The sequence below is a fragment of the Lagopus leucura genome, unplaced genomic scaffold, assembly GCF_019238085.1.
Source record: "Lagopus leucura isolate 7727_CA_CO unplaced genomic scaffold, USGS_WTPT01 Super-Scaffold_100014, whole genome shotgun sequence".
NCBI classification, from domain to species: domain Eukaryota; kingdom Metazoa; phylum Chordata; class Aves; order Galliformes; family Phasianidae; genus Lagopus; species Lagopus leucura.
In genome coordinates, this window is record NW_024962268.1 from 4,213,328 (window position 1) to 4,240,420 (window position 27,093).

The following is a 27,093-nucleotide window of genomic DNA, read 5'->3' on the forward strand; positions in this document are numbered from 1 at the left end:
TGCTTCTTGTAAACAAATTTGGAGTTTTCCTGGGAATGTTCAGTGGAACATGACAAGAGATGACTACTTAAATTGGAGCTTTTCTGTACTAATTAGTCTTCCTGAAATCAAACGATCAAGCAGTAAGCAGAGATAGACTCCTTTTAAAACAGAACAAACTGTGAAGGAGCTTTGATTTAAAATCCCAGAAGCAGATTTGTATTGCTCCTGTTTGGAATTTTTCACAAAAAAAGTAAAACTTAAAGCAGAAATGTCAGCCAAAGCTGGATCAGGCCTTGTTAGAGTTCAAGTACAACCAGAAGGAGAAAAACACTTCAGTAGTTACGACATTACATCTCCAAAGAAGCTTTTCTGAAAAGGCCCAGAAGAACAAAATATAAATTATCATTCTTAAATTCTGGGGAAAAAATAGCACAGCTGTGACTACTGCTTCAGCTGGTATTCATAAATACAATGTCTATTATTCAGTGTCACGCAGGCACCAGAATTATGGCATATATTAGGCAGTGATAACTAGTTTCCCCTGTAAACATCTCCAAGAACAGCCATTCAGAAAAATAGAAAAAAAAGTTGGGATGTTTTAACATTTCATTAAAATTCATGTATAAGTGACTACTCGTCAGGTACCTCGTTTCTCATTTTAAGTAATAGTGGCCAGGGAAATCTAAGGATTTTATTTTCTTGTCATCAGCAATAAGAAGAAACAAAGGTGGCTTCTCTGTCCCTTATGCCTCCACAGGTACACAAAATCTAATCTCACATTCACAGATTGCATGCACACCAAGAGCATGAACCACAAAAAGAAAATACACTAAGAACCACTGGGGGCACCTCCACAGAAGCACAAAGGTCTCTGACAAATGAGTACAGGTCAAGCATGGATGCAGCCAGGAGAACTAACTAACTGATTTACTGCCTGCTGAGCCATTAAGCTCTGACACTCTTCTTCAGCAACCCTTCAGTGGAAGTTGTGAGATGTCTATTAGAGATCGACACCATTTTTGTCCTGGACATCTGGACTGTGCTAGAACAACATACAGTATGTTACATTAGTAATAGCAGACTAACATTACACGTAAACACTAAAAACTGACATCTAAAAACAGAAAAAAAAACACAACATAGTAATAGTGAATAATGGTACATGAAGTAACTCACTATCTGGTACCTAGCAGTGCTCTCACTTAGTCAAAAAACAATACATTTGCCATCAGTTATTTGAAAACAAACCAGAGAAGTGTTTTAATTTACATCCCTGTTTTATATTTGAAGTCTGTCGTTTTACTCCTCTTGACAGAATTACCTTCCTGACCTAAGACTTGTGAAAATTAATTGTAAATTGTGAATTGTCAGAGGACATCAGTTTTACTTACCAAGAAGGAAATTTGCAAGGACAAACAAGCGCACAGCAAGTATCGCTGCATAACATTTGCATACACCACAAGCTTCAAAAGGTATACTGTGTATTACACAGAAGTTATTCTTATAATATCACAAATTGACATGATCCAGTTAATATCTCACTGAAAAAATGCAAAGGCACTTGTACACTGACTCATATAATTATAAATTTTTCATTTTTTTAAGCTAAGTTTAAAAAAAAAAAAGCATACACACACACACACAAAAGCAACAACAATCAGTAATAAGAAAATGGATTTAAAATAACCAAAACATAAAAAAAGATTACCAGTCTTGTAAAGGGTTACTATCATTATCACATTCTCAATATAATGCATGGATACACAATGATGCCTCTATTTTGAAGCATATAAAAACACACCAATAAGGCTTCAGGAAAAATCTTCCTCAGACTGTCATTCAGCTGTATAGTGTGTGTAAAGAGTAATAAAACTCTTTAAATATATGCAAATGCTTATATAATATATATATAGCTAAATATATAAACTTAAATATACATTTATACACACACACACATACAGCATATACACATATGTGGAATAGCAACTCGTCTCTTACCGTACTTCTATCCTTTAACAGCTTTTCAATCACTTCAATTAACATTTCCTTTTGCTCTGGATCAAGACTAGAAAGGAAAAAAAATTGTTTTACATATTTGGTTAGAAATATCAGAAATTTAAGACACATTAAGTTTGTTTCCATCCAGATGCAAGCTGGGAACCAAATGTGTTGAAGAATCTTCTTGCAGAAAATATTAAGTAATTCAAAGACCCAATTTCAAAATACCTTATCTGAGAAAAAGTTCAGCATGAAATGTAATCTTCATAATTTTTAATCCACACTTAAGTAGTATAAAAAAGATAAAAATTATTTTTGTTTATTTTTGCTTATTTTTGTTTATCTTGTCTTGTACTGGTGGCACCAAGGAGCTGGCAGAGCACAGAACCAGGACAGTTGACCTTAACTGGCCAGAGATATTCCATGCTATTAGGTGTGACATAAAAACAACTATAAAACTGAAGGGAGTTCGTAAGGAGGCAGCCACTGCTTGAGGATTGGCTGGGCATTTGTTGGCAGGCTAGTAAATAGTTTATATCTCTACCTGCATGTTCTGCCTTTTTTTTTTCTGATTCTCTCCACATCTCAATGGGCAGTGGAGTTGTGAGCAAAAGGTTGGGTATGTTAGCTGTCTGTTCACTTAAACCACAAGAAATACCAAGAGAAGCCAATATACTAGTCTTGTTGCCCTGTCAAATCCATGTATTTCCAATTTGTAGAGAAAAAGGTTATGGGGGTCTGTGTCAAAGACCTTGCTGAAGTCCAGACAGATGACACCAGTGGCTCTTCCCTTGTCCACAATGCAGTTATGCCAGCATAGAAGGCCACCAGGTTGGTCAGGCAGGAGTCACCATTGGTAAAGCTATGCTGGCTTGTCCTGTATCACAGAATCACAGGGTTGGTAGGGATCTCAAGGATCATAAATCTCCAACCCCCCTGCCACATGCAGGGCCACCAACTTCCACATTTAATACTAGACCAGGCTGCCCAGGGCCCTATCCAACCTAGCCTTGAACACCTCCAGGGACAGGGCATCCACAACCTCTCTGGGCAGCCTGTTCCAACACCTCACCACTTTCTGTAAAGAATTTCCCCCTGACATCCAACCTAAATCTCCCCTTCCTCAACTTAAAACCATTTCCCCTTGTCCTGCAATTATCAACCCTTTCAAAGAGTTGATTTCCCTCCCCTCTGTAGGCTCCCTTTAGATATTGAAATGCTGCAATGTGGTCACCCTGAAGCTTTCTTTTCTCCAGGCTGAACAAGCCCAGCTCCCATAGCCTGTCCTCATAGAGGAGGTGCTCCAGTCCCCTGATCATCTTCGTGGCCCTTCTCTGGACCCTCTCCAACAGCTCCCTGTCTTTTTTGTACTGGGGGCTCCACTCTTGGATGCAGTACTCCAGATGGGGCCTCACAGGAGCAGAGTAGAGGGGGACAATCACCTCCCTGTCCCTGCTAGTCACCCCTCTTTTGATGGAGCCCAGGATACCATTTGCCTTCTGAGCTGCAAGAGCACACTGCTGGCTCATGTGAAGTTTTTCATCTGTCAAGACCCCCAGGTCCTTCTCTGCAGGGCTACTCTCAAGAACTGCTCCTTCCAGTCTGTATGGATGCCTTGGATTCCTCCAGCCCAATTGCAAATCCTTGCACTTTGCTGTGTTGAACCTCATTAGGTTCATCTGGGCCCTCCTTTCTAGCGTGTCGAGGAGTGGCATCCCTTCCTTCCACTGTGTCAACCGCACCACTCAGCTTAGTGTCATCAGCAAAGTTGCTGAGGGTGCACTCGATTCTGTCATCGATGTCAGTGATAAAGATGTTAAAGAGCACAAGTCCCAAGACAGACTCTTGGGAGATGCCACTCATTACCGGCCTCCACCTGGACACACAGTCATTGATGACCACCCTCCGTGGCCTCTGCGACAGACTGCGGCCTTTCAACCAATTTCTTATCCATCAAGTGGTCCACCCATCAAATCCACATCCCTCTAATTTGGAAATAAGGATGTGGTGGGGGACCATGTTGAAGACCTTGCTCAAGTCCAGGTAAATGACATCGGTTGCCTTTCCCTTGTCCACTGATGCCAAAGGCCACCAGATTGGTTAAACATGACCTTCCCCTGGTGAAGCCCTGCTGGCTGTCTCAGATCACATGCCCATTCCTCATGTGATCAAGCATGTCATCCAGGAGGATCTGTTCCATGATCTTCCCAAGCACAGACATGAGACTCACCTGCCTGTAGTTCCCTGGGTCATCCTTGCTCCCTTTCTTGTAAATGGGAGTGATGTGACCCTTCCTCCAGTCATCCAGGACCTCACATGACAGCCATGACTTTTCAAATATGATGGAGAGCGGCTATCACCTCCCTCTCTTCCATGTGCCTTGGATGCAAGATGACCAACAGGTCAGTAGTTCCCTGGGTTGTCCTTCCTACCCTTCTTAAAATTGGGATCAATATTGCATTTTTTCCAGTCACTAAAAACTTCACCTGATCACCATGATCAAATTTTCCATGATTTCAAATATTATCGAGTGGCTTGGCAACTACATAAGCCAATTCCCTTAGGATGCATCTCTTTGGGACCCACAGACTTAGGGATGTTTAGGTTCCTCAGGTGGTTGCAAACTTGATCCTCATTTAGAGCAGGAGGGACACTGCTCTCTCAGTCCCCACCTTCTGACCCATCTGCTCAGTCACGAGTGGTGACAAAAGCAAAAAAGTTGAGTACCTCAGCCTTAACTTTGTCAGTTGCTACCAGCTTCCCTGTACTGCTCGCTAGCAGGCTATGCCTCTAGTTTCCTGACTCCTACTCCTGGGCAGGAAGAGCTCCTGTGCACTAAAGGAAGTTTCCTTAAAGATTTGCCATCTCTGCTTCATACCATACATAGGACTGTTTTCCAGGTGGTTTGCTGACCAACTCCCAGAAGATCTGGAATTTGGCTTTCCTAAAATTTAGCATCAAAGATTTTCTGCTTTTCTGTCCCATACCCTTCAGGAACATTTACTGCACCATCCAATGATCTCTAGAGCCGACGCAGCTGAGAGCGGCAATCAGCAATCCTGATTTCACTAGTCAGTTCACTTGAGTTGGTAAGCAACAGGTTTGATATTGCATCCCTCCTTGGGCTATCTATTGCTTGGCTCAAGAAGTTATCCTTTATGCATTCCAGGAGGGTCCTGAACTGCTTACAGCTCACTGTGCTACTTTTCCAGCATATTCATACCTTTCCTTTGACATATTCGAAACAACCGTGAAAAATTTGTCAGAGGCACTGATTATTGAAAAACTTACTTCCTTAGCTTTCTTGTGTAGAAAGACACAAGGGGTAGGCAAGAACAAAATTTTCATCCCAATTTCCTCTTCTACAGCGATCCGCAGAACATGGCAGAACTCAAAGCCAAGAGAGACTGTGGACTCAAATAGCTATAAAGATGTGGAGTTGTATAACTTTGAAAACTCATTTTAACATAGTTAAGAAGCATTTGGTCATCATTGTACACTTAAGTTTTAATGGTGACATATGAAATGTCCTAAAGCACTGTCCATCCTATACAAGTACAGATTAACTATATGTACCCATCTGCATACTACATCACCGAGGTTGTAATAACTAGCAATACTAGGTTAAACGTATAATAAAACTTTCAGAAACCACAATCATTAGCACATGTAAAACAACAGCATTGTTTTAAAAGGCGGGGGAGTTTAATGGAATCTCTGTCAGGGACCAAAGTCTTCAGATTACAGTCCTAAGTCTTTCTAGTAGGTCATAGAATCATAGAATCACCAAGGTTGGAAAAGACCTAAAAGATCATCCAGTCCAACCGTTCACCTATTCCCAATAGCTCCCACTAAACCATGTCCCTCAACACAACATCCAGTCTTTCCTTGAATACCCCCAGGCTCTGTGACTCCACCACCTCCCTGGGCAGTCCATTCCAGTGCCTGACCACCCTTTCTGAAAAGTAATACTCCCTATATTTCAAAACTTCTAACTTAGCATGAAGAGAGGTAGGTGAGTAACTTAGAATCACAGAATCATAAAATTGCTCAGGTTGGAAAAGACCTTAAAGATCATTGAGTCCAACCATGACCTAACCATACTACCCTAACTCTTACAACCCTCCACTAAATCATGTCCCTGAGCACCACATCCAAATGGTTTTTAAACACATCCAGGGATGGTGACTCAACCACCTCCCTGGGGAGCCTATTCCACTGCTTAACAACCCTTTCTGTAAAGAAGTGTTGCCTGATATCCAACCTAAACTTACCCTGGTGCAACTTGAGGCCATTTCCCCTCATCCTGCCACCTGTCACCAGTGAGAAGAGACCAACCCCGCTCTCGCTGTAAGCGAGATAAGATATGTAAGATATATAAGATATAAGATAAGATATATAAGATATATGTAAGATATTAGAAGAGAGCAATAAGGTCTCCCCTCAGCCTCTTCTTCACCAGACTGAACAGCCCCAGTTCCTTCAGTCTCTCCTCATAGGACATATTCTCCAAGCCCTTCACCAGCCTTGTAGCCCTTCCTTGGACCTGCTCCAGCACCTCAATGTCCTTTCTGTACTGAGGTGCCCAAAACTGAACACAGTACTTGAGGTGAGGCCTCACCAGTGCTGAGTACAGGGGCAGGATTACTTCCTAGTCCTGCTCACCACACCATTCCTGATACAAGCCAGGATGCCATTGGCCTTTCTGGCCACCAGCGCACACTGCTGGCTCATATTCAGCCATCAGTCCATCAGTACACCAAGGTCCCTTTCCATCAGGCAGCTTTTCAGCCACTCCCCTCCAAACCTGTAGGGTTTTGCCTGGGGTTGTTGTGACCAAATGCAGGACTCAACACTTGGCTCTAATAAAACTTACGCAGTTTACCTTGGCCCATCAATCTGGTCTATCCAGGCCCCTCTGTAGCATCTTTCTACCTCAGGCAGATCAACTCCCTCCCAGCTTGGTGTCATCTGTGAACTTACTGAGGGTGCACTCAATCCCCTGATCAAGATCATTAATAAAGATGTTAAATAAAAGTGGCTCCAGAACTGAGCTCTGAGGGACACCACTTGTGACCGGCCACCAACTGCACCTAACTCCATTTAATAATTTGGGCCCAGCATCCAGCCAGTGTTTCACACAGCAGAGCGTACGCCCATCCAAACTGTGGGCAGCCAGCTTCTCCATGAGAATGCTGTGGGGACAGTCTCAAAGGCTCTACTGAAGTCCAGGCAGACCACATTGACACCCTTACCTTCCTCTACTAAGCGGGTCACCTTGTCATAGAATGTAATCAGGTTTGTCAGACAGGATCTAGCATTCCTAAACCCCTGCTCACTGGGCCTGATCCTCTGGTTGACCTTTAATTGGTCCATGATGGCTCCCAAGATTATCCGTTCCATAACCTACTGCAGCACTGAGGTGAGATTGATAGGTCTGTAGCTACCAGGATCATCTTTCCATTCCTTTTTGAAGATAGGCATCACATCTGTCCCTGGAAAGGTGATGGAACAGCTTGTACTGGATGTCATCTCCAGACAACTGGAAGAAGAGGAGGTTATCAGGAGTAGTCAGCATGGGTTCACAAGGGGGAGGTCGTGCTTGACCAACCTGGTAGCCTTCTATGATGTTGTCTCTGGCTGGGTGGATAGGGGGAGAGCAGTGGATGTAGTCTACCTTGATTTCAGCAAGGCATTTGATACTGTCCCCCACGACATCCTTATAACAAAGCTGAGGAAGTGTGGGATAGATGAGTGGACAGTGAGGTGGGTTGAGAACTGGCTGACTGGCAGAGCACAGAGGGTCGTTGTTGGTGGTGCAGAGTCCGGTTGGAGGCCTGTAACTAGCAGTGTTCCTCAGGGGTCTGTGCTGGGTCCAGTCTTGTTCAACATCTTCATCAATGACCTTGATGAGGGGATAATGGCCACCCTCAGCAAGTTTGCCGATGATACGAAGTTGGGAGGATTGGCTGACACGCCTGAAGGCTGTGTTGCCATTCAGCAAGACCTGGATAGGCTGGAGAGTTGGGCAGAAAAAAAACAGATGAGGTTTAACAAAAGCAAGTGTAGAGTCTTGCATCTGGGGAGGAATAATTGCATGCACCAGTACAGGCTGGGGGATGACCTGCTGGAGGGGAGCTCTGCGGAAAGGGACCTGGGTGTCCTGGTGGATGACAGGTTGGCCATGAGCCAGCAGTGTGCCCTTGTGGCCAAAAAGGCCAATGGCTTACTGGGGTGCATTAAAAAGAGCGTGGCCAGCAGGTCAAAGGAGGTGATCCTCCCCCTCTACTCTGCCCTGGTAAGACCTCATCTGGAGCACTGCATCCAGTTCTGGGCTCCCCAGTACAAAAAAGACAGGGATCTCTTGCAAAGAGTCCAGCGGAGGCCCATGAAGATGGTGAAGGGCCTGGAGCATCTCCCCTATGAAGAAAGGCTGAGTGAACTGGGTCTGTTCAGCCTTGAGAAAAGGAGACTGAGAGGGGACCTGATCCAGGTCTATAAATATCTAAGGTGTGGGGGGCAGAATGGCGAGGCCGGACTCTTTTCAGTGGTGAGTGGAGACAGGACAAGGGGAAATGGCTGGAAACTGCAGCATAGGAAGTTCTGCACAAACATGCGCAAGAACTTCTTTACAGTGAGGTGACGGAGCACTGGAACAGGCTGCCCAGGGAGGTGGTGGAGTCTCCTTCTCTGGAGATGTTCAAGACCTGCCTGGATGCCTACCTGTGCAACCTACGGTAGGGAACCTGCTTTGGCAGGGGGGTTGGACTCGATGATCTCTGGAGGTCCCTTCCAACCCCTACAATTCTGTGATTCTGTGATTCTGTGATCTGCCAGTCTCCAATCCACTAGGACATCTCCAGGTAGCCAGACTGCTGGAGAGTGGCTTAGTAACCACATCCGCCAACTTCCTCAACACTCTAGGGTGCTATCCATTCAGCCCTATGGACTTGTGAGAATCCATCTTTCAGAGCAAATCCAAAACCATTTCCTTGTAGACTAAGTAGGGCCTATTCTGCTCCCCATCCCTATCTATCAGTGCAGGGGGCTTAGTAACAACACATTTTGAAAAAAACCTATTTGTATGAGATCAAGGCAATCTCCAGTAAGGGCTCCAGTGGTTTAATTTTCATTTCTCCACCTCCTCTTTCTGAAACTTTAGATAAGGAAGGAAGCATTCTTGGAAAATAAGACTGAAAAGCTTAGAATGATGTGTTCCCATTATGGCATTTAATACTGATGTTGGTAGTCAAATCTTTTTCTAGACACTGCTGCAAGTAGGTACAAGTACACAGTAGAATTTTCTATTGATAAACAGAAGACAGAAATAGCTTTGAAGTGCATTCTATGAGAAATAAACAAGATGTCTAATATTTTCAATGATAAAATTACACTGGTGTAGCTGGCAATGTTGACTGCTTTGGGCACAAATGCTGGTGTTCATACTATGCCTGAAATCTCTTCTGTTTGGATATGCAAGGTTCCCATTGCCTGGACTGATTGAACCACTAATGAATAAGGTCTTCTAGGCTAGATACTATATATACTATGATACTAAATCCAAAGAAGACTGAAGTATTGAACCCTCATCAGAAGTCTGACTGGGGTACTAAGTGAGCAACAGGACTATCCAACAGATACAAAAGTTATGGAAACCAAAAAGTAAGTGGAACATACAGGCACTACTAGAATAAAATAACAGTGCTTCTTGCTTAAATGCTCACAGAAGATGGATTATTAGATGTAGGAGAGTAGATAAACTGTTGACTGATTTTCAAATCAAAGATCCATGGCCTGTGGAATTTTGATTCTTACCAAATTCAGAATGATCTCACCAACTCTGAAATGATATGCTTATTAAATAAATATGCCAAAAGACAGCCTTGCTTCCAGTGTATGATCTTTTTCACTGCAGAGCTACCAGTTATGATCCCTGTTCTGCTGAGACACACACATGCTGATATGAAGACAAGCCAACTTTATCAGCCTACAGACAAATTAACTGGATGGCCTTCAGTAGTTCTGGGCACTGCTGCTGCTTCATAAAATTCAGAAAGCTGTACTCTCTCCCTTGGCCCTGTGGCAAACCAGTGCCATCAGATACGAAAACTCCAGAAGCAGATTTTGAAAAAGTGACAATAAAAGTTGGCACACTTACTATAAGCAGTTCCCAAATCACAGAATCCTCAGAGTTGGAAAGGACCTTTAAAGGTCATCTAATCCAACTCCTCTGCACTAAACAAGGACATTCACAGCTAGATCAGGTTACTCAAAGCTCCATTCTGGTATTACTTCAGGGATGGGACATCCACCCTATCTCCAGGCAACCTGTGCAAAAGCCTCACCAATCTCACTGTAAAAGACTTTTTCCTTACATCCAACCTAAATCTACCCTCTTTACATTTGAAACCATTTCCCTTATCCTATTACAACAGACCCTACTAAAGAGTCTGTCCCCTTCTACCTTGCAGCTCTCCTTTACATACTGAAAGGCCACTATCAAGTCACCTTGGAGCCTTCTCCAGGCTGAATAATTTCAGCTCTTTCAGCTCGTACTCAGAGGAGAGATGTTCCATCCCCTGGATCATTTTTGTGGCCCTCCTCTGAATACACTCCAACAGGTCCATGTCTCTCCTGTACTGAGGACTGCACATCTGGAAGCAGCCCTCCAGGTGAGGCTTTGTAGAGTAGAAGGATAGGCTCACATCCCCTGACCTGCTGGCCACACTTCTGATGCAGCCCAAGACACAGTTGGCTTTCTGGGCTGTGAAGGCACACTGGTAGCTCATGTCCAACTTTCTATCCACCAGTAACCCCAGGTCTTTTTCAGCAGGCCCAATCATTTAATCCCCCAGCTTGTATTGGTAGTGGAGTTTGCCTCAAACCAGGTGCATTTGGATTTATTGAACCTCACAAGGTTATTTTAGGCCCACTGATCAAACTTGTCTCGGTTCCCCTGGATGGCATCCCATTCCTCAGGCATGTCAACCATGCCCCACAGCTGTCATCTGCAAACTGGTGCACTTGACCCCACTGTTGATGTCATTGATAATAGAATCACAGAATTGCAGGTGTTGGAAGGGATCTCAAACGATCATCAAGTACAAACGTCCTGCTAATGCAAGTACCCTAAAACAGATATCACAGGTAGGCATCCAGACAGGTCTTGAATATCTCTATAGAAGAAGACTTTACAGCCTCTCTGAGCAATCTGTTCTGGTGCTCTGTCAACCATACAATTAAGCAGTTTTTCCACACATTAGTATGGAATTTCCTATGTTCAAGTTTTAGGCCATTATCCTCTGCCCTGTCACTAAACACCACCAAGAAGAGCCTGGCCTCATCCATTTGCCTCCCACCTCCATTTGGATGTTTATAAACATTAATCAGAACACCCTTCAGTCTTCTTTTCCCCAGGCTGAACAGATCCAGGTTACTCAGCCTTTCCTCTCAAAGGAGATGCTCCAGGTCCTCCATCATCTTTGTTGCTCTCAGATGGACTTCTCCTAGGAGATCCCCAGCTTTTTGAACAGGGGATCCCAGAACTGGACACAGTATTCTAAATGTGGCCTCACCATGGCAGAGTAAAGGGGATAGATCACCTCCCTTAACCCACTGGCCACTTTTTTTAAGGCACCCCTGGACATGATTAGCCTTCTTGGCCGGTAGGGCACACTGCTGGTTCATGGCCAACCTGTTGTTCACCAGGACCTCAGGTTCTTCTCCTTGGAGCAATTCTCCACAAGGTCATCCCCTAATCTGTACTAACGTATGCACATATTGATGAAAATGACAATCAGCCCCAGCACTGGCCCCTGGGAGACACCACTTGTTTCCACTCAGCCACAGAGCCATTGGACACTATTCTCTGGATTCAATCCTGCAGCCAGTTCTCCATCCATCTAAAGTTTACCCGTCAAATCCGTATCTTTCCAATTTGGAGAGAAGAATGTTGTGGGACAAAGGCTTTACCAGGCACTCAACTGCTAGTTTCTGATCTGCTCACAAGTAACACTGAAGCTTATTCTACTGCAGGTAAGGTGGACTGTGCAGCTACAACTGTCTGAAACTTCATAATATACAAGCCCTTTCTGATAAAAGAAAGAACATTACTTGAACAGTAGGGACCTGAAAAATCCTTTTGCTACTTTAAGTGACAACATTGTCATGACAACATGTCTGCACGTTCACAGAGAGGTGGATAGACAGCTGGTGACTGAAACAGGTAACATCCTGACCCAACTACTCCCAAGGCCATCAGATGAGAGCACTCACTGTAAAAAAGACCGCAGAGAGGGAACCCAGCCCAGGCTTTTCACAAGAATGTCGTGAAAAAAGCCATCAGCATTATAGCCCAGAAGTTACACTCATCATCTGTACTATGAAAGATACAAATATTATTGCCCGCAGATGAGTCAGCCACTATCCTCTTCTTTGTAAGAGCTCTTTCATAAGAAGGATTTCTGAAGAGGGAAGAAATGGATTTGTAGAGATAGAATTTCTATTAGGAAGCATTCTTTTGTCATCTGTATTGCAAACCAAAGTGAATGACTTCAAGATGAAAGATACAAATGCTAAAAACATATCTGCACTCGTTGCTACATTGATTACAGTAACAGGCTAATTAAAAAACAGAAAACACTGCATCGGTTTCTCTTTCATATATTTTCATACTTACCATGTTACTGTATGAAGCAAAAAACTATTCAGCATTGTGTTACTACACATACCATACTTGTGTTTGTTGTAAATATATCAAAACTCTATTTAATCAAAAACACTTTGAACTTATACAAGAATATACCATAGAAAATAATGGAGAAAGAAATATAAAGCTCATCCCCAAGTAAAAAAAAAAAAAGCATATTAAAATAGAACATAATTTTATTTTCAAATTTTTATGAAGACATTTTAAATACATAAAAGTGATTTAAAAAATTCTCGTGGTCCTCTGTGTCTTTCCAAGGATCAGCAAACAGTAGATACACTATTGGTATGTATATAGTTAAAATTGAGAATATTAAAACCTTTGCTGTAGCAATTAGGGAAAAAAAATTCAAAGGTGTCTAAATTCCAATCAAAACAGCTAAGTGATTGAATCTATGTCTATTTTATACTTCTAAAAAAACAGATCTGATATACATCTGGGACACACACAACATCCACAACAGTTTTACTAACCAGTATCCATAATGATCTTTAAAACGTTTTTCAGTATTTCTCAGAATAACTCACCTGTACAGTTTTTGGATTGCATGGGCCGCATTTTTCCTCACATAAGGAGATAAATCAGAAGACGCTTCTTTAATAGCAAGCATCATAATAGGAACAATAATTGGCACACGGATACTAGATAAAACTCTGAGAGCACTTGCACGGATTAGCTGATTAGGATCCTAAAAAAATGGGAGAGAAAGGGAAAAATAAGATAAGAAGCATACATTAAATCCTCTGGAGTGCTTACCCTAGTAATGGCATATTAAGGGGACAAGGGGGAATGGTTTCCAACTAAAAGAAGGGAGATTTAAATTAAATTAAAGGGGAAACTTTGAGTGTGGTGAAGTACTGGAACAGGCTGCCCAGAGAGGCTGTGCATGTCTCACCCCTAGAGGTGTTCAACCCCAGAGTTGTGGAACCCTGGGCAGCCTGATGTAGTGCTTGGGATCATGGTCAGCAACGCTGACTGTAGCAGGGCAGGTTGGAAGCAGGTGATCTTTGAGGTCCCTTCCAACACAAGCCATTACAAGATTAAACCATCCAAATTTATCACACCATAACTCAGACCTACAAATTAAAGACACACCAGCAAGTAAATGTGCCAAACTTCACGCAATAAATTTTTAATGGAAAAAAAAATAAAACGTAGCATCATCATTTACTTTCCATTATAAAAGACAAGCATATTCTTTAATGATCTGGAATTCAGATGTTTCGAAAACAATTCAGATATTACTGAAACATAACTTCTAGCAAATTTAAATGTGGTTCTTAGTTGTGACACTTCAACTCAAGTTCTTCCTAAGTATATACTCACTTGTATTCCTAACTGGGAGATATAATACAAAGCCAGTAAGAAAATTGATATTCTCAAGAATGTGTAAAATCTGAAAGCCAAATGTTTTGAAACCTCCTTCGTTTTCTACCTTTTCTTCTTTCCTTCCAGGATACGTCTTTCTTTATAATGCTAAGGTTAGGTTGGAGATACAAAAATACCGCAAAGTAACTGTACTTTGAAGAACAGTTATGAAAACCTACTCCATTAATCATGGGTTTGAATACACAGAATAAATCTAGAATAGCTTTAGTAGAAGAATGCAAGGGAAAAAACCTCAACATCCTCCCATCATAAATTCCAGCCAAATTCATTGGTACAGATTTAAGAGACCTTTCTAAACATCAGAAGTCATACTTTAAGGGCAATCCTGACTTCTGCTCTCTGATCCAATACCATGTTGTCACACAAATCAGAAGCAAACCAGTGCAAAAAGTTTTTCAACACTTTATATTAAAAGAAGCACATGCAACATATTGCATATTGTAATGTAAACACTATGTTACGTTATGCTTCTCTCTTGTATATACACGCCTTTCATGTAAGCTAAAAGAAACAGGAGGCTTCAGTTATAATAAGGTCTTGTCACATACATAACTAGGAAAGAAGAAAGACAAGATAAATGTTGTCTGTGTGAATGTGAGAGCACCAATCAGCTTCTTTTCTTTAGAAAGGTAATGGCACTTCATGCAGACTTAGCTGCTTAACACTTGAAGAAGTTTGAAGCAGCATAAAAATACCCTGTCAATTACACATCTGAATCTGGTTAAGTACATTTAAGTTAATTAGAATCAAAGAACCTGATCATATTTAAGATCTTTTTGCGATGGCAGCTCAGAATTCTGCATAAAATACTATTTCATAGTCACTCACTTTCAAAGCACGCTGAAAAGTACTGATGGACAACAATGCCAAATCTTGCTGTTCTTCTGCATATCGCATCAGATAAACATACACAAGCTTTTTTATCTGAAAACAAAAACACAAAGAACATTATTACAAGTTAGTTGTGGAATTCTGCAAAACTAAGCCCTAGATTGCACAGTTACATAAACACTTTATTTTTTGAAGGAAGAGTTAATAGCATCACTGGAACATCCACATGCTTCTCAGATGTCCTATGACTTAATGTAATCCCTTTAACAGACGTTCCTTGAGGTGCTGCAATATTACTTAATTTACAATACTCAGATCAAGACTAACAATACAAAGTATTGTTTTATATTACTAACACGTTTATAAAGACTTCAGTAACATAAGAAGCTACCATATGGCAACTGACCATGTGAGAACTGCTAATACATTCTTAGGGAAAACAGATTGGGTGAAATCAGTGGTAACCACAGTTTAAACAGGCACATTTTACATTTACATTGAAAACTCAAAATCAATTACTTTACACATTTGGAATAGAATATAACTTCAAGCTGAACAGTGGTAGACTATATAGTTTAATTAAAAAAGCACTTCTGACTATGTCTTGGACAAAAGCAAAAGGCATTAGATCCCCCTTTGCATGGTTCAAAACATTCAAAGGATGTGGCCAATGTAAGTATATTACAAGGGACATAATGTTCAAAGAGTAAGAAAATCTCAGTATAACTTTGGGGAAAGCAGAAATTCAATTTAATTCACTTTACCCCCTCATAGCCACTATAAGTCAAGGAAGCAGGGATAATATTTTTTACATTGGACAACTTCAACCAACTCTTGGGGCTTCTAATAGAAAACTCCTCAAGACTCTCAACTACAGCTGTGCTATAATTACCGTTGCTATCAGAAGATGTATCTTTCTGCCAGTTCTGGCAAAAAAAACCCAGAATATTAAATCACAGAAGGTTACACCACACTGTATTATTTGCAGCTCTGCTACAGACAAACTGCAGTCAACATCGATCACAAGAGGCCTATGCACTGAATGACTGCAGGTGTGCAAAGATAGCCTCCTTTCCCTGAATCCACTCTGACTAGAAATGGTAGCCCTTACAGCTTCGTGACTACACTGTTCTTCTATCACTTACCTTCACTCAATGTTAAAATGCTCCTTCCTATGAAACTAATCATAACATGGGCACATTAGCCTTGAGGAATATAGGCAGATTTGTTTAATTAGTTTATCAATAAAAACACATCAAAGTCCGTGAGGTATTGATCAAGATTTATTTTTGTTCTATACCACCAATTGTTTATTAGGTCACTTCTTGCATCCTTACAACACGCGCCATGATGCACATAATCAAGTTAAGGTCAGTATGTACTTACAAAAACAAAATCACAAGGCACTTCTGTAAAACAATAAGATGCCCTTTGCTTCTCTTAAGACAAATGAGTATGTTTTACTGCGTCTTCATCTCTACTTTCTTGTACCAGAGCACTCGGCACAGGTTTAAAGAAAAATAAAAAAAAACAAGCAGCCTTTTCTAGTCAGGAAAAGCACTCATGAAAAGCTGATATACTTTATGCTACTGCGTTGTAGCAATCTGTACAGACAAATTTCTGACAGGGTTAAAGCTGGGGGAAAAATGACAAAAATTGTTTCAGAAAATACTATCAAGATCATAGAATCATCTGAGTTGGACAGGACATTTAAAGGTCATTTAGTCCAACTTCCTTGCAATGAACAGGGACAACTAGCTAGATCAGGTTGCTCAGAGCCCCATTCAATCTGACTGAATTCATTCCAAGTAATTTCTAGGAATTTCAGAGTAAAAACTGAATCATGAAAAGTCATCTGAGACACTGAAGTGGTTAGCTCTGTCTAGTTACAGTGACCTAAATTCGTCAATTTAATTATTTACAAAGGTTAGTCAGATACCTGTCTTTTCTAAATGCCCTGATCTCTTTTCTGTTTAAGTCTCCTGCCACACAAATGTTTTTCACCAGCAAATAGTGGAACTTTGACCACTGCACAGAGAAAATGTGAATTATATAATTATTTGATTTCAAATACAATAATCGCAAAAACACTAATACAAAAAAAGAATAGTAAATAGCATTTATGTGATAAAATGTTATCTTCACACATACAAAGGAGAATAGAGAGACAATGCAGTGAGAAGCAGCAGAATAATAACCTGACCTAGATTGGATCCACGACAAGAACCATCAACACTTCTCCAAGTAACAGAAGAGAACTCAAATTTAGGGCTCCAAAGAAGGGATACCCTTTTGGGTCCCTCAAAGGAACTTCTCAGCCCCAGGGTCCAGGTGTGAAACACATCAAGAGTAAATATCTGAGTACCTTTCATTTGGTACTGGGCCTAAGAGCACGGGATGCATTATGTGAAGAGGCAGAGTATTTCAGGACTTATGGGATGTTCTAGGAAAGAACCAAAGACATGGAAATGAAGGGACCGTAATATAATTTGGAGCAGAGTCAGTAGGTAAAAATAGAGAAATAAGAGGTAAAAAGGAATGGCTGCATGATTGGGCTCAGAGAGAGATGGTGAATGAAGTTGAATCCAGCTGGCAACCAGCCAGCCATGTGCTCCTCAGAGGTCAGTATTGAGGCCAGTTCAGTTTCATATTTTTACTGTGATCTGAATGAGGAAATTGAGTGCACTCCCAGTAAGTTCCCACACAACACCAAGTTGAAGCAAGTGTCAATCTGCCTGAGGATTGGAAAGCCATATGGAGGGATGCGGGCAGGCCAGACTGATGGGCTGAGGCCATCAGTCTCTATGGCCTGATACGATCTTTAACAAGATAAGTTCCAGGGCCTCCACTTTGACCACAACAACCCCAGGCAACACGACAGACTTGGGGCAGAGTGGCTGAAAGACAGTGAAAGAAATGGACCCAGGAGTGTTGGTTGACGTTCAGCTGAACACAACCCAGTAGCATGCCCAGGTGGTCAAAGCCCAACTGCATCCTGGCTTGTGTCAGAAATAGTGTTGCCAGCAGGAGCAGAGAGGTGACAATCCCCCTGAGGATGCACTTAAGAGTAGTGCTTTCAATTTTGGCCCCCCTAACTACATGACAGACATTGAGGCCCTGCAGCATGGTCAGAGAAAGGCAACAAAGCTGTGAAGGGTCTGAAATACAAGACTTAAAAGAAATGGCTGCACGATCTGGGGTTTTACAGTATGAAGAAGAGAAGGCTAAGGAAAGATGTTACGGTTCTCTGCCTCTATAGTGAGGTGGGGGTAAGCCCCTTTTCCCAGGTAACTAGTAACCTAGATAAGATGAGAGGTAATAGCCTTAAGTCACACCACAGGAGGTTCAAGTAGGATATTAGGAAAAGTTTATTCTGTGAAGGAGTGGCAAGGCATTGGAACAGGCTGCCCATATATAGGTGGTGGAATCACTGTCCCTGGAGGTTTTTAAGAAAAGACAGTGAGAGATGTGGTTAAGTGGATATGATGGTGATGGATTGAAGGTTAGACTCAATGATCTTAGTGGTCTTTTCCAACCTTAATGATTCTGTGATCCTCTGTGCCCTGCACCTGATCAGCATTCTGTCATATAGTCTTATAAAAAGTCCTTTTTGAATTATGTTCTGTGAAGTACATACAGCTTCACATTGAATACACAATATATGACAGCAATCAGAGCATGGGCCATTTGACCTTGGGTACCAACAACAAAAAACATCACGTTGAGTGAGATCTCAGGACACGGGAGCCCCATAAGTGACAAGAACAAGTGAGGGCATGAGTGCCATCACCACAGGTTAGAGAGCCCACGAGCAACTGGAGAGTGAGTGAAACTAAGTGTCAGCAAGTAGGTGAAGTGCATGGCAAGCAGAGGTAAGAATACAGGTACAGAAAAGAGACATCCCAGAAAAAGCTGGCAAGAGAGTGGACCAGAAGAGTTCTGTCCAGCTTCCAGAAAAACCTGGAGGCTTTAGGGAGAGAAACACACTATTTATGTCTCTCCCTAAAGAGAAAACTATAAGAGACCGGGGTTATCCTATCCAGGGTCATGTGTTTGTATACACGCACACAGTTGTCCATAGGGCAAAACTACAGGGTGGTAGCTACGGGTGGACATAGGGAGCATGTACGTGCAGAGCATCCTGTAGCAGCCACAGAAGTAGTTCTGCAGACTCAAGGCCCTTTGTCTAGCTGCCATTAATTGAAAAGATTGGCACCTATGGGCCAGCTACTGAGGAGACCCAGTTAGATTGATTTACCCTCCATGTATGTACAAACCTATTCCCTCAAGAACTTCCTCTTGAACTTCCTCTTGAACTGCCTAGCGGTTGCATTCATACAAGTTCTCAGTCAACTTATGTGGCAGCTGCAGTATGTACCTGTATTGCATGTATCTATACACACACAAAATATACCTGTATGTGTGTACATATGCACTATCAGGAATACATTCTCAGCTTCAATACTATTATACCTTGGAGCCTGGAGCTATGCAGTATTGCCTCTATTGGAGTAGCAACTCAAGCTCTAGCCATTCAAAGCAACTTTTATCACCTTTGCAAGCATAGCCCTCCTTGTCTTCCAGAGCACAGCATTTGGCATTAGCCAAATACAGGCTTTTGGAAAAAAAAGAAAAAAAAAGAAAGAAAAAAAGAACTTCTGAAGTAGTATTTAAATAACCAAAATTTCTTTAAAATCAAATTACACTGACTAGAATTTTACTAATCATCAGTGTAAAATAAGGAAGAAAACAAGTATCTGTGACTTGCTATACCGCAGTACTTGCTGTACCCACAGTGAGATAGCGGTTTCTGAAGCCATCACAGCAGGAAATCTACACAGCAGTGGCACAAGCCTTGGAAAAAGCAACTTTTAACTTATAGCAGATGTTATGTATGGAATACATATTTCCAGAAAAGAAGGGATGAACTACAGCATGCCTTCTATTAACAGCACTTCAAACCACTTTATTTTCCCAAAATTATTAGATAATTGTTACTACACAGGATGATACTGTTACATGTTTGCTCTACTGCCCCAAAACAGACTTCATTGGTCATTATGCAGTCTGAAACTGCTAATTGACACATACAGTTTTCATCCAAATTTAATTTGTCAAGTCAATTACAATTTTGGAACCTCTGAACTAGAGCTGACTTGGTATGCATAGTACTGGTACTGAGTATACCTGAGTAATAGTTACTTTTTCTTTTTTTATAAAATGCCTGGCCGTACAACTTCCTAATGCAGACATTGTTTTAGATCCCCTCAAGAGACGTGGAAAGTTTGTGGATGTAAACAAGTCTTAGTTGGAAGCAAATGCAGTTTTCAAAAATCCTAGATAAAAATTTAAGTGAAAGTTTTTGTCCAAGATATTTTCCCTCACATCCTCCCCTAAAAGGAAAGCAAGAAAAGATACAAAATCAAGAAACATTGTGCATTTACCACTTGATTCTGGGGAAAAGGTAGACAAATAACTGCAATGATAGAATTGATAGTAAACAAACAAATAAACCTTTTACTTCTGCTATTGCTTTTATTTATCAAAGTCCTGATAAAGCTATTAAGTATCCTTATAATAATTTTTTTAAAATTACATAATTAAGTGTAAATCAAAGAAATTCATTCCTGTCTCAAGAAATGAACTCCTACCACTGATGATTCTGACCCAACTTCCTCTCCAGCTTCTCCTACATGACATTTAAACTTTCTTCAGTCTGTCATTTTTCATATGATACCCTACATAATTATTCATATAAAGCAAATGAATAAAGGCAAGTCCTAAAATGCATGCATAGTCTTGCTTTAAAGCCTCCATGTCTGTTAAAGCATACACCAAACCCAAAGATTTGATGTTAAAACGCACAACAGTAAGTTTCTTCACTCAAGACGGGACCTACTTCCCCCTCTGACAAATTTCCAAGATTTTCTGAGATTTGAAAGCTTCTGTTTCATAATCTTCCTAGATCACAGGCATTCACATAAATAAGAAGAGCATTAAAATAACTCTTCCAAATTAAGTTACCAAAAGAACCAATACTTAAGTGTCATGGAACAAATCATTATTCTTAACACACTTCATCAGCAACTACTGTCTAATCATACACTTCTTAAGAGACTTGAGTTAAAGTGATCTTCCTTGGCAATCCTAATGCTTGGGTACTTCATTTCTATTAGTATAGTATAGGTCTAGGCTCAGTGAAAGTTTTTTACTCCACTCTTCTCTCATTGTTAATCTGTATTTGATGCTTTCAAATGTATTGTAGCACAAATCACCCTCAATTCGAAGAGATTATGTCCTCAGCAGTTAATTGCAACCACATGCTTCCATAAGCTTTCTCATATCAACCCTTTCGAGCATGTTTCATGTGGTTTTGATTATTTTTTATAATGTAAATCATCAAGAGTTGTCTCTCTCCTCCCAAAAAAAATCATTCAATGGGCTTCCTTTAATCTATACACAGGACTTTTTCTTTAACACTATATTTGTAGGGAATTTTTTTAAAAAATAGCAATTCTAGTAAAAAAAAGTGCTAGAAATAATTTACAATTTATGCTGAAGACTGATACAATTAGACAGAATTTTCGGTTATGCACTGATCTTCTCTAACAATGTTTTTAATAAGCTGTAGGAATACCTCAATATTTTTACTGGCAACATTCTTCACAACAGCAGGAAACAGCTCAGAAGCATTTTTTCCCTTTGCAATCATCTGAAAAAGATAATAAAAGATAATAAAATAATAGCATCATTTATTAGTGTTCTGGTTTCACTTTTTGCACTTTTTGCACTTTTTGACTTTTTTTTTTTTTTTTAAAGGTAAGAGACATTTATTACAGATAAAGTCTGAATTAAAACAAACAAACAAACCAAGCAACCAACCGGATACTGCAGGATGCCATCCATACAACATACCATGTGCAGGAATGACAGTAGGGGAGCAAGGGCGCAATCAACAAGCTGGCCTTTACCCTACTAGGCTGCAAAGCAATTTTAATGTTTTAGAAATTAAAATTAATTCTTCCAAAATAAATGAACATTTTCCTTATCTGAAAAGCGCTACAGAACACGACTTCAGGGGCTACAATCAAAAAAGATAAAAGGAAGAAAAAGAAAAAAGATGGACAGAAAGAAGTTCAAAAAAAATTGTAGGACTAAATCCTGTTTCATTTCTCAGGAATGACTTCAGTGCGCAAGAAGAAAATCAAGAAGAAAAATAAATTGACATCATACTAAAATCAAAGCACATTTGGTTTCCATAGGAAGTTTAACACAGAAGGCCTTACTAAAGTACAGAGAACAAAAAAATTACAAAGTAAACACACAGCCTATCAACCCACCAGTACGCGTGGTTGTTTTTAAAGGAAGTGTTAGTATTTGAAGTCAGAAAAGTCTGAAACTGGGATGTAGAGTAAACAACAGTTGTTCACTCAGTAAAGAGCACTACAAACAGAAACCCAGTTCAGTTTCATCCTCCATGCGTGAATAGCTAAAGAGTTCTACTTATCAAAAACAAATACACCAAAAGGAATAAAGTGAGCGCACTTCAGCTGTGCAACTCTGTCATGGATTAGATCTAATTTCAGCAGCATGTCTGCCAATAATTCATATCCACACTGCAAGACTGCAAACCCTGGGACTGCAATGATGTGTTACAAATCTTCTAGTCTGGGTATTGCTGCAGACTGACAAGCTCAGAAGATTCCAGATACAGACAAGCTGGGATCCAGTCAGCATACTGGAAAGGATAAGAGTTCAACAAGACAGTCAAGTAAGATTCAGACTGACCAGAGTTATGCACAACCCAGTAATAATGTGCACTGCAAAGTACCACAAAATAGCATATTAACAATCTTCACATCTTAATGCAGCAGAAGTTATGCTATTCAAAAATGCAGATAATCCTTAAAGATTTCCCTTATAGGCTTTAACAGTATGACTCTACAAATCACTTCCACTATTTAACTCATCCACTGTAACAGCTACAGTATACAATGTAAATATGTATTGAAGTTACAGAATCACAGAATCACCCGGGTTGGAAGGGACCTCAAGGATCATGTAGTTCCAACCCCCCTGCCTAGCAGGGCCACCAAACATACACATTCAGATCAGGTTGCCCAGGACCCCGTCCAACCTGGCCTTGAACACGTCCAAGGACGGGGCATCCACAACCTCCCTGGGCAGCCCGTTCCAGGGCCTAACCACTCTCCTAGTAAAGAACTTCCCCCTAACATCCAACCTAAATCTTCCCTCCTTCAACTTGGATCCATTTCCCCTAGTCCTGCTGTTGTCAGCCCTTTTGAAGAGTTTACTCCCCTCCTGGGTGTAGGTTCCCTTCAGGTATTGATAGGCTGCAATGAGGTCACCCCGCAGCCTTCTCTTCTCCAGGCTGAACAAGCCCAACTCCCTCAGCCTGTCCTCATAGGGGAGGTGCTCCAGCCCCCTGATCATCTTAGTCGCCCTCCTCTGGACCCTTTCCAAAATCTCAATGTCTTTCTTGTACTGAGGGCTCCACACCTGGACACAGTACTCCAGATGGGGCCTCACAAGAGCCGAGTAGAGAGGGACAATCACCTCCCCGTCCCTGCTGGCCACCCCTCTCCTGATGGAGCCCAGGATCCCATTTGCCTTTTGAGCTGCCAGAGCACACTGCTGGCTCATATTCAGTCTCTCGTCCATCAGGACCCCCAGGTCCTTCTCTGCCGAGCTGCTCTCAAGGACCGCTCCTCCCAGCCTGTACAGGTGTCTGGGGTTCTTCCGGCCCAAATGAAAAACCTTGCACTTTGCCGTGTTGAACCTCATCAGGTTCACCCGAGCCCAGCCCTCCAGCCTGTCGAGGTCCCTCTGAATGGCATCCCTTCCTTCCACCGTATCAACCGCACCACTCAGCTTGGTGTCGTCAGCAAACTTGCTGAGGGTGCACTCAATTCCCTCATCGATGTCATTAATAAAGATGTTAAAGAGCACCGGTCCCAAGACAGACCCTTGGGGGACACCACTTGTTACCGGCCTCCACCTGGACATAGAGCCATTGACCACCACCCTCTGTCTGCGGCCTTTCAACCAATTGCTTATCCATCGGGTCGTCCACCCATCAAATCCACTTCCCTCCAATTTGGAGATGAGGATGTGGTGGGGGACCATGTCAAGTTCTTTTAGAAGACTGTATTTTGACTCACAAAGTCATAATGATTAGAATAAATGGAACATTAAGATGGAGGAACATGACCATTCTTTCCAAGACTACGGTCTTATCACAACATTTTTGCTTCTGTGCACAGATACGCAAGTTGTGTTGTATTACATACCTCAAGATCCCGCACAGACAGGAACATTCTGAATCAAGAATCTTTACTTGCATCCACAAGTCTGTGCACACTTCTGTACCTACAAAATACTGTGCATAACACAGGGTGCACTAAGCTTTTTTTTTCTTTTCTTTTTTTTTTTTTTTCTTTTTTTTTTTTTTTTAATAAAGTGAGGGATGGACATACAGGAATGTCTCTGTGGAAAACCAGACACATTAATTTGTTTCTGAATTTATTTTCTGTATTGTTCTATTTGTAAAACATTTTCTTCTCCTCAGGAGAGAATTTGCCAACCACTTTAGAAGAGCAATAAGCAGCAAAAAGAGTTTGAAGAAGCATTCTCCTGGTACTTTTCCACCACACCTATACAAACACAGGAAGGTTCAGCTTGTTGAAGTCTGCTAAAAGAGTAAGAAAATTACTGGCCTATACAGCCTTTTCCCTTATCTAAAATTAGTGAAAAAAAAACAGTGCTCCCATGAGACACACATTCAACAATGCTCTGACAAATTCCTTTTTCCTCTAGTAACAAGGACAGAGGATGTCTTTTATCTCTGAAAAACATATAATGCCTGAGAGCTTACTAAATGTAAGCACATAACTGTGAATGCACAAATGTCTCAGTGCCCAGCAAGAACATTATTACAGCTACAGGCCTCATACTAATTACACGAGGTCCCAGTCCTGACCTGTAAAGGTAGTTGTTCCAACTGGCTACATGAGCCAAAGGTTGGTACCAGGCACAGTTTAAACACAAGATAGCAGTAAATACTTTGAATGCGTGGAACAGACTGAAAACAGAGCATCTTAACATAAGCAACTCATTGTCAGTCAAGTAATAGCCAACCTCATGAGCTAGACGACTATTTTCGCTTAAAGAAACAGAGCAGTGGTGAAACAACAAAAAAAAAAACAACCATCAAAGACACTGGAGGCACCTACTGCCATCTGAGAAAGTAATACTTCTCCAGCTCTGTGTAGTATATGGAACAAGGACTGAAGCTAAAAATAGGGAATAGTCTAGAAACTTGAGCATCTTACAAGAGGGAAAATCCAGAATTGTGAGGCTTCCAATTGCCTCACACACATGCATTCAGTTGTAAAAGTTTCCAAGTGCAGTTAAAGATCTAGCCAGCTTTTTGAAAAAGAACATGAAGAAAGCAACTTGCAACTCTCTCCAGCTCTCCTGGTCACAGTAATAAACAAAAGAAAGATTTTTACTGAGCAAAGCAGAAGAAATTACATAACAGTGCCCTTCAAAGGGCCATGCTTACTAACACATAATTTATGTCTTTATGAGGATCCATGGCTGCAAAGGGAAAAGCTGGAGACAACCAACTTGAGTAAAATCTCCATTGTTAGAGGATACCAAAGAAAGGGAGAAGTCACTAGCTCTAGGATCCAAGGAAAGAACAGTAACACAGGATATAGCCAGCAACTACGCACTTCAGTATGTGCTTAGAGAGGATTAAGCCACATAAAGGGTAAGCAAAATGAAAGAAAAAAAAAAAAAAAAAAAGAGCATCTAAAGGAAATTGAAGGACCCGTGAGAGAAAGCAACTGATTCTGATTCCAAAGCAAAAGATTCCAGAATGAAAGCTAACTGGATACTGATCAGATTTCCACAGCACATTCTTCTAATACTTTTCAGAAATAAAAAAATATGTGTTTTCAAATTAAAAAAAAACAAAAAACAAATGTAAAATGTATTTTTTTTAAATACACTCCAACAAACTCCTGTTGCTTCCTGACTGCTGAATTAAGACAGTTAGTTCAGAAAAACTTCAATTGCAATTTTATATTTTAACATAGAATGGTTTGGGTTGGAAGGGACCTTTAAGGTCATCTAGTTCCAAACCCCCTGCCATAGGCAAGGACATCTCCCTCTAGACCAGGTTGCTCAAAGCCCCATCCAGCCTGGCCTTGACTGCTTCCAGGGAGGGGGCATCTACATCTTTGCTGGGCAGCCTGCTCCAGTGTCTCACCACCCTCTCAGTAAATAATTTCTTCCTAGTGTCTAATCTAAAATTACCCTCTTCCAGTTTAAAACTATTTCCCCTCATCCTGTCACTACATGTCCTTATAAGAAGTCCCTCCCCAGCTTTCCTGTAGACTCCCTTCTGGTACTGGAAGGCTGCTATAAGATCCTCCAAGAGCTTTCTTTCCTGAAGAGTACCAGCTCTCTCAACCTGTTCCCATAAGGGAGATGCTCCAGTCCTTGGATTATCTTCATGGCTCTCCTCTGGACCCACTCCAACAACTCCAAGTCTTTCTTGTGGTGGGGGCCCAGAAGTGGACACAGTACTCCAGGTGGGATCTCACAGGAGTGTAGTAGAGGGGCAAATCACCTCCCTCAACCTGCTGGTCACAATTCTCTTTATGTAATCCAGAATACAGTTAGCTTTCTGGACTGCAAGCACACACTGCCAGCTCATGCTGAGTCTTTCATCAACTGACACTCCCAAATCCTCCTCCTCAGGGCTGCTCTCAATTCATTCTCCACCCAACCTGCATCTGTGCCTGGGATTGCCCCAACCCAGGTGTAGGACCTTGCAGTTGGCCTTGTTGAACTTCATGTGGTTGGCATGGGCCCTCCTCTCAAGCCTGTCCAGGTCCTCCTGGATGGCATCCCTTCCCTCCAGGAAGTCAACTGCACCACTCATCTTCCCTCCTTACTGAAAACAATTATTTACAGGCACATTGGCACTGTAGAACAGATATTTTAAAAGTGCGTGACTGTATATATTTTGATAGAAAAGTACAAATTAAAGACTCCACAGCAGCTTTTAAACACCATCCAGATATTCAAATTTCAGCTTTGTGCAGAATCTGTGAGGTTAAAAAAAAAATAATTTCTGGGATGCATTAAAAAGA

At 41.4% G+C, this 27,093-nt stretch overlaps 1 protein-coding gene across 1 annotated transcript in view; it reads right to left on the minus strand.

Annotated features, from left to right (window-relative positions):
* AP3B1 (adaptor related protein complex 3 subunit beta 1) overlaps positions 1-27,093 on the minus strand; it is a 159,572-nt gene that overhangs the window by 115,835 nt on the left and 16,644 nt on the right. The window contains exons 2-5 of the mRNA XM_042875404.1: positions 21,546-21,620; positions 14,906-15,001; positions 13,216-13,376; positions 1,981-2,047 (exon numbers count right to left, since the gene is read on the minus strand). Of these exons, the coding sequence (XP_042731338.1) occupies positions 1,981-2,047; positions 13,216-13,376; positions 14,906-15,001; positions 21,546-21,620 (399 nt within the window). The remainder of the gene's footprint in view (positions 1-1,980; positions 2,048-13,215; positions 13,377-14,905; positions 15,002-21,545; positions 21,621-27,093) is intronic.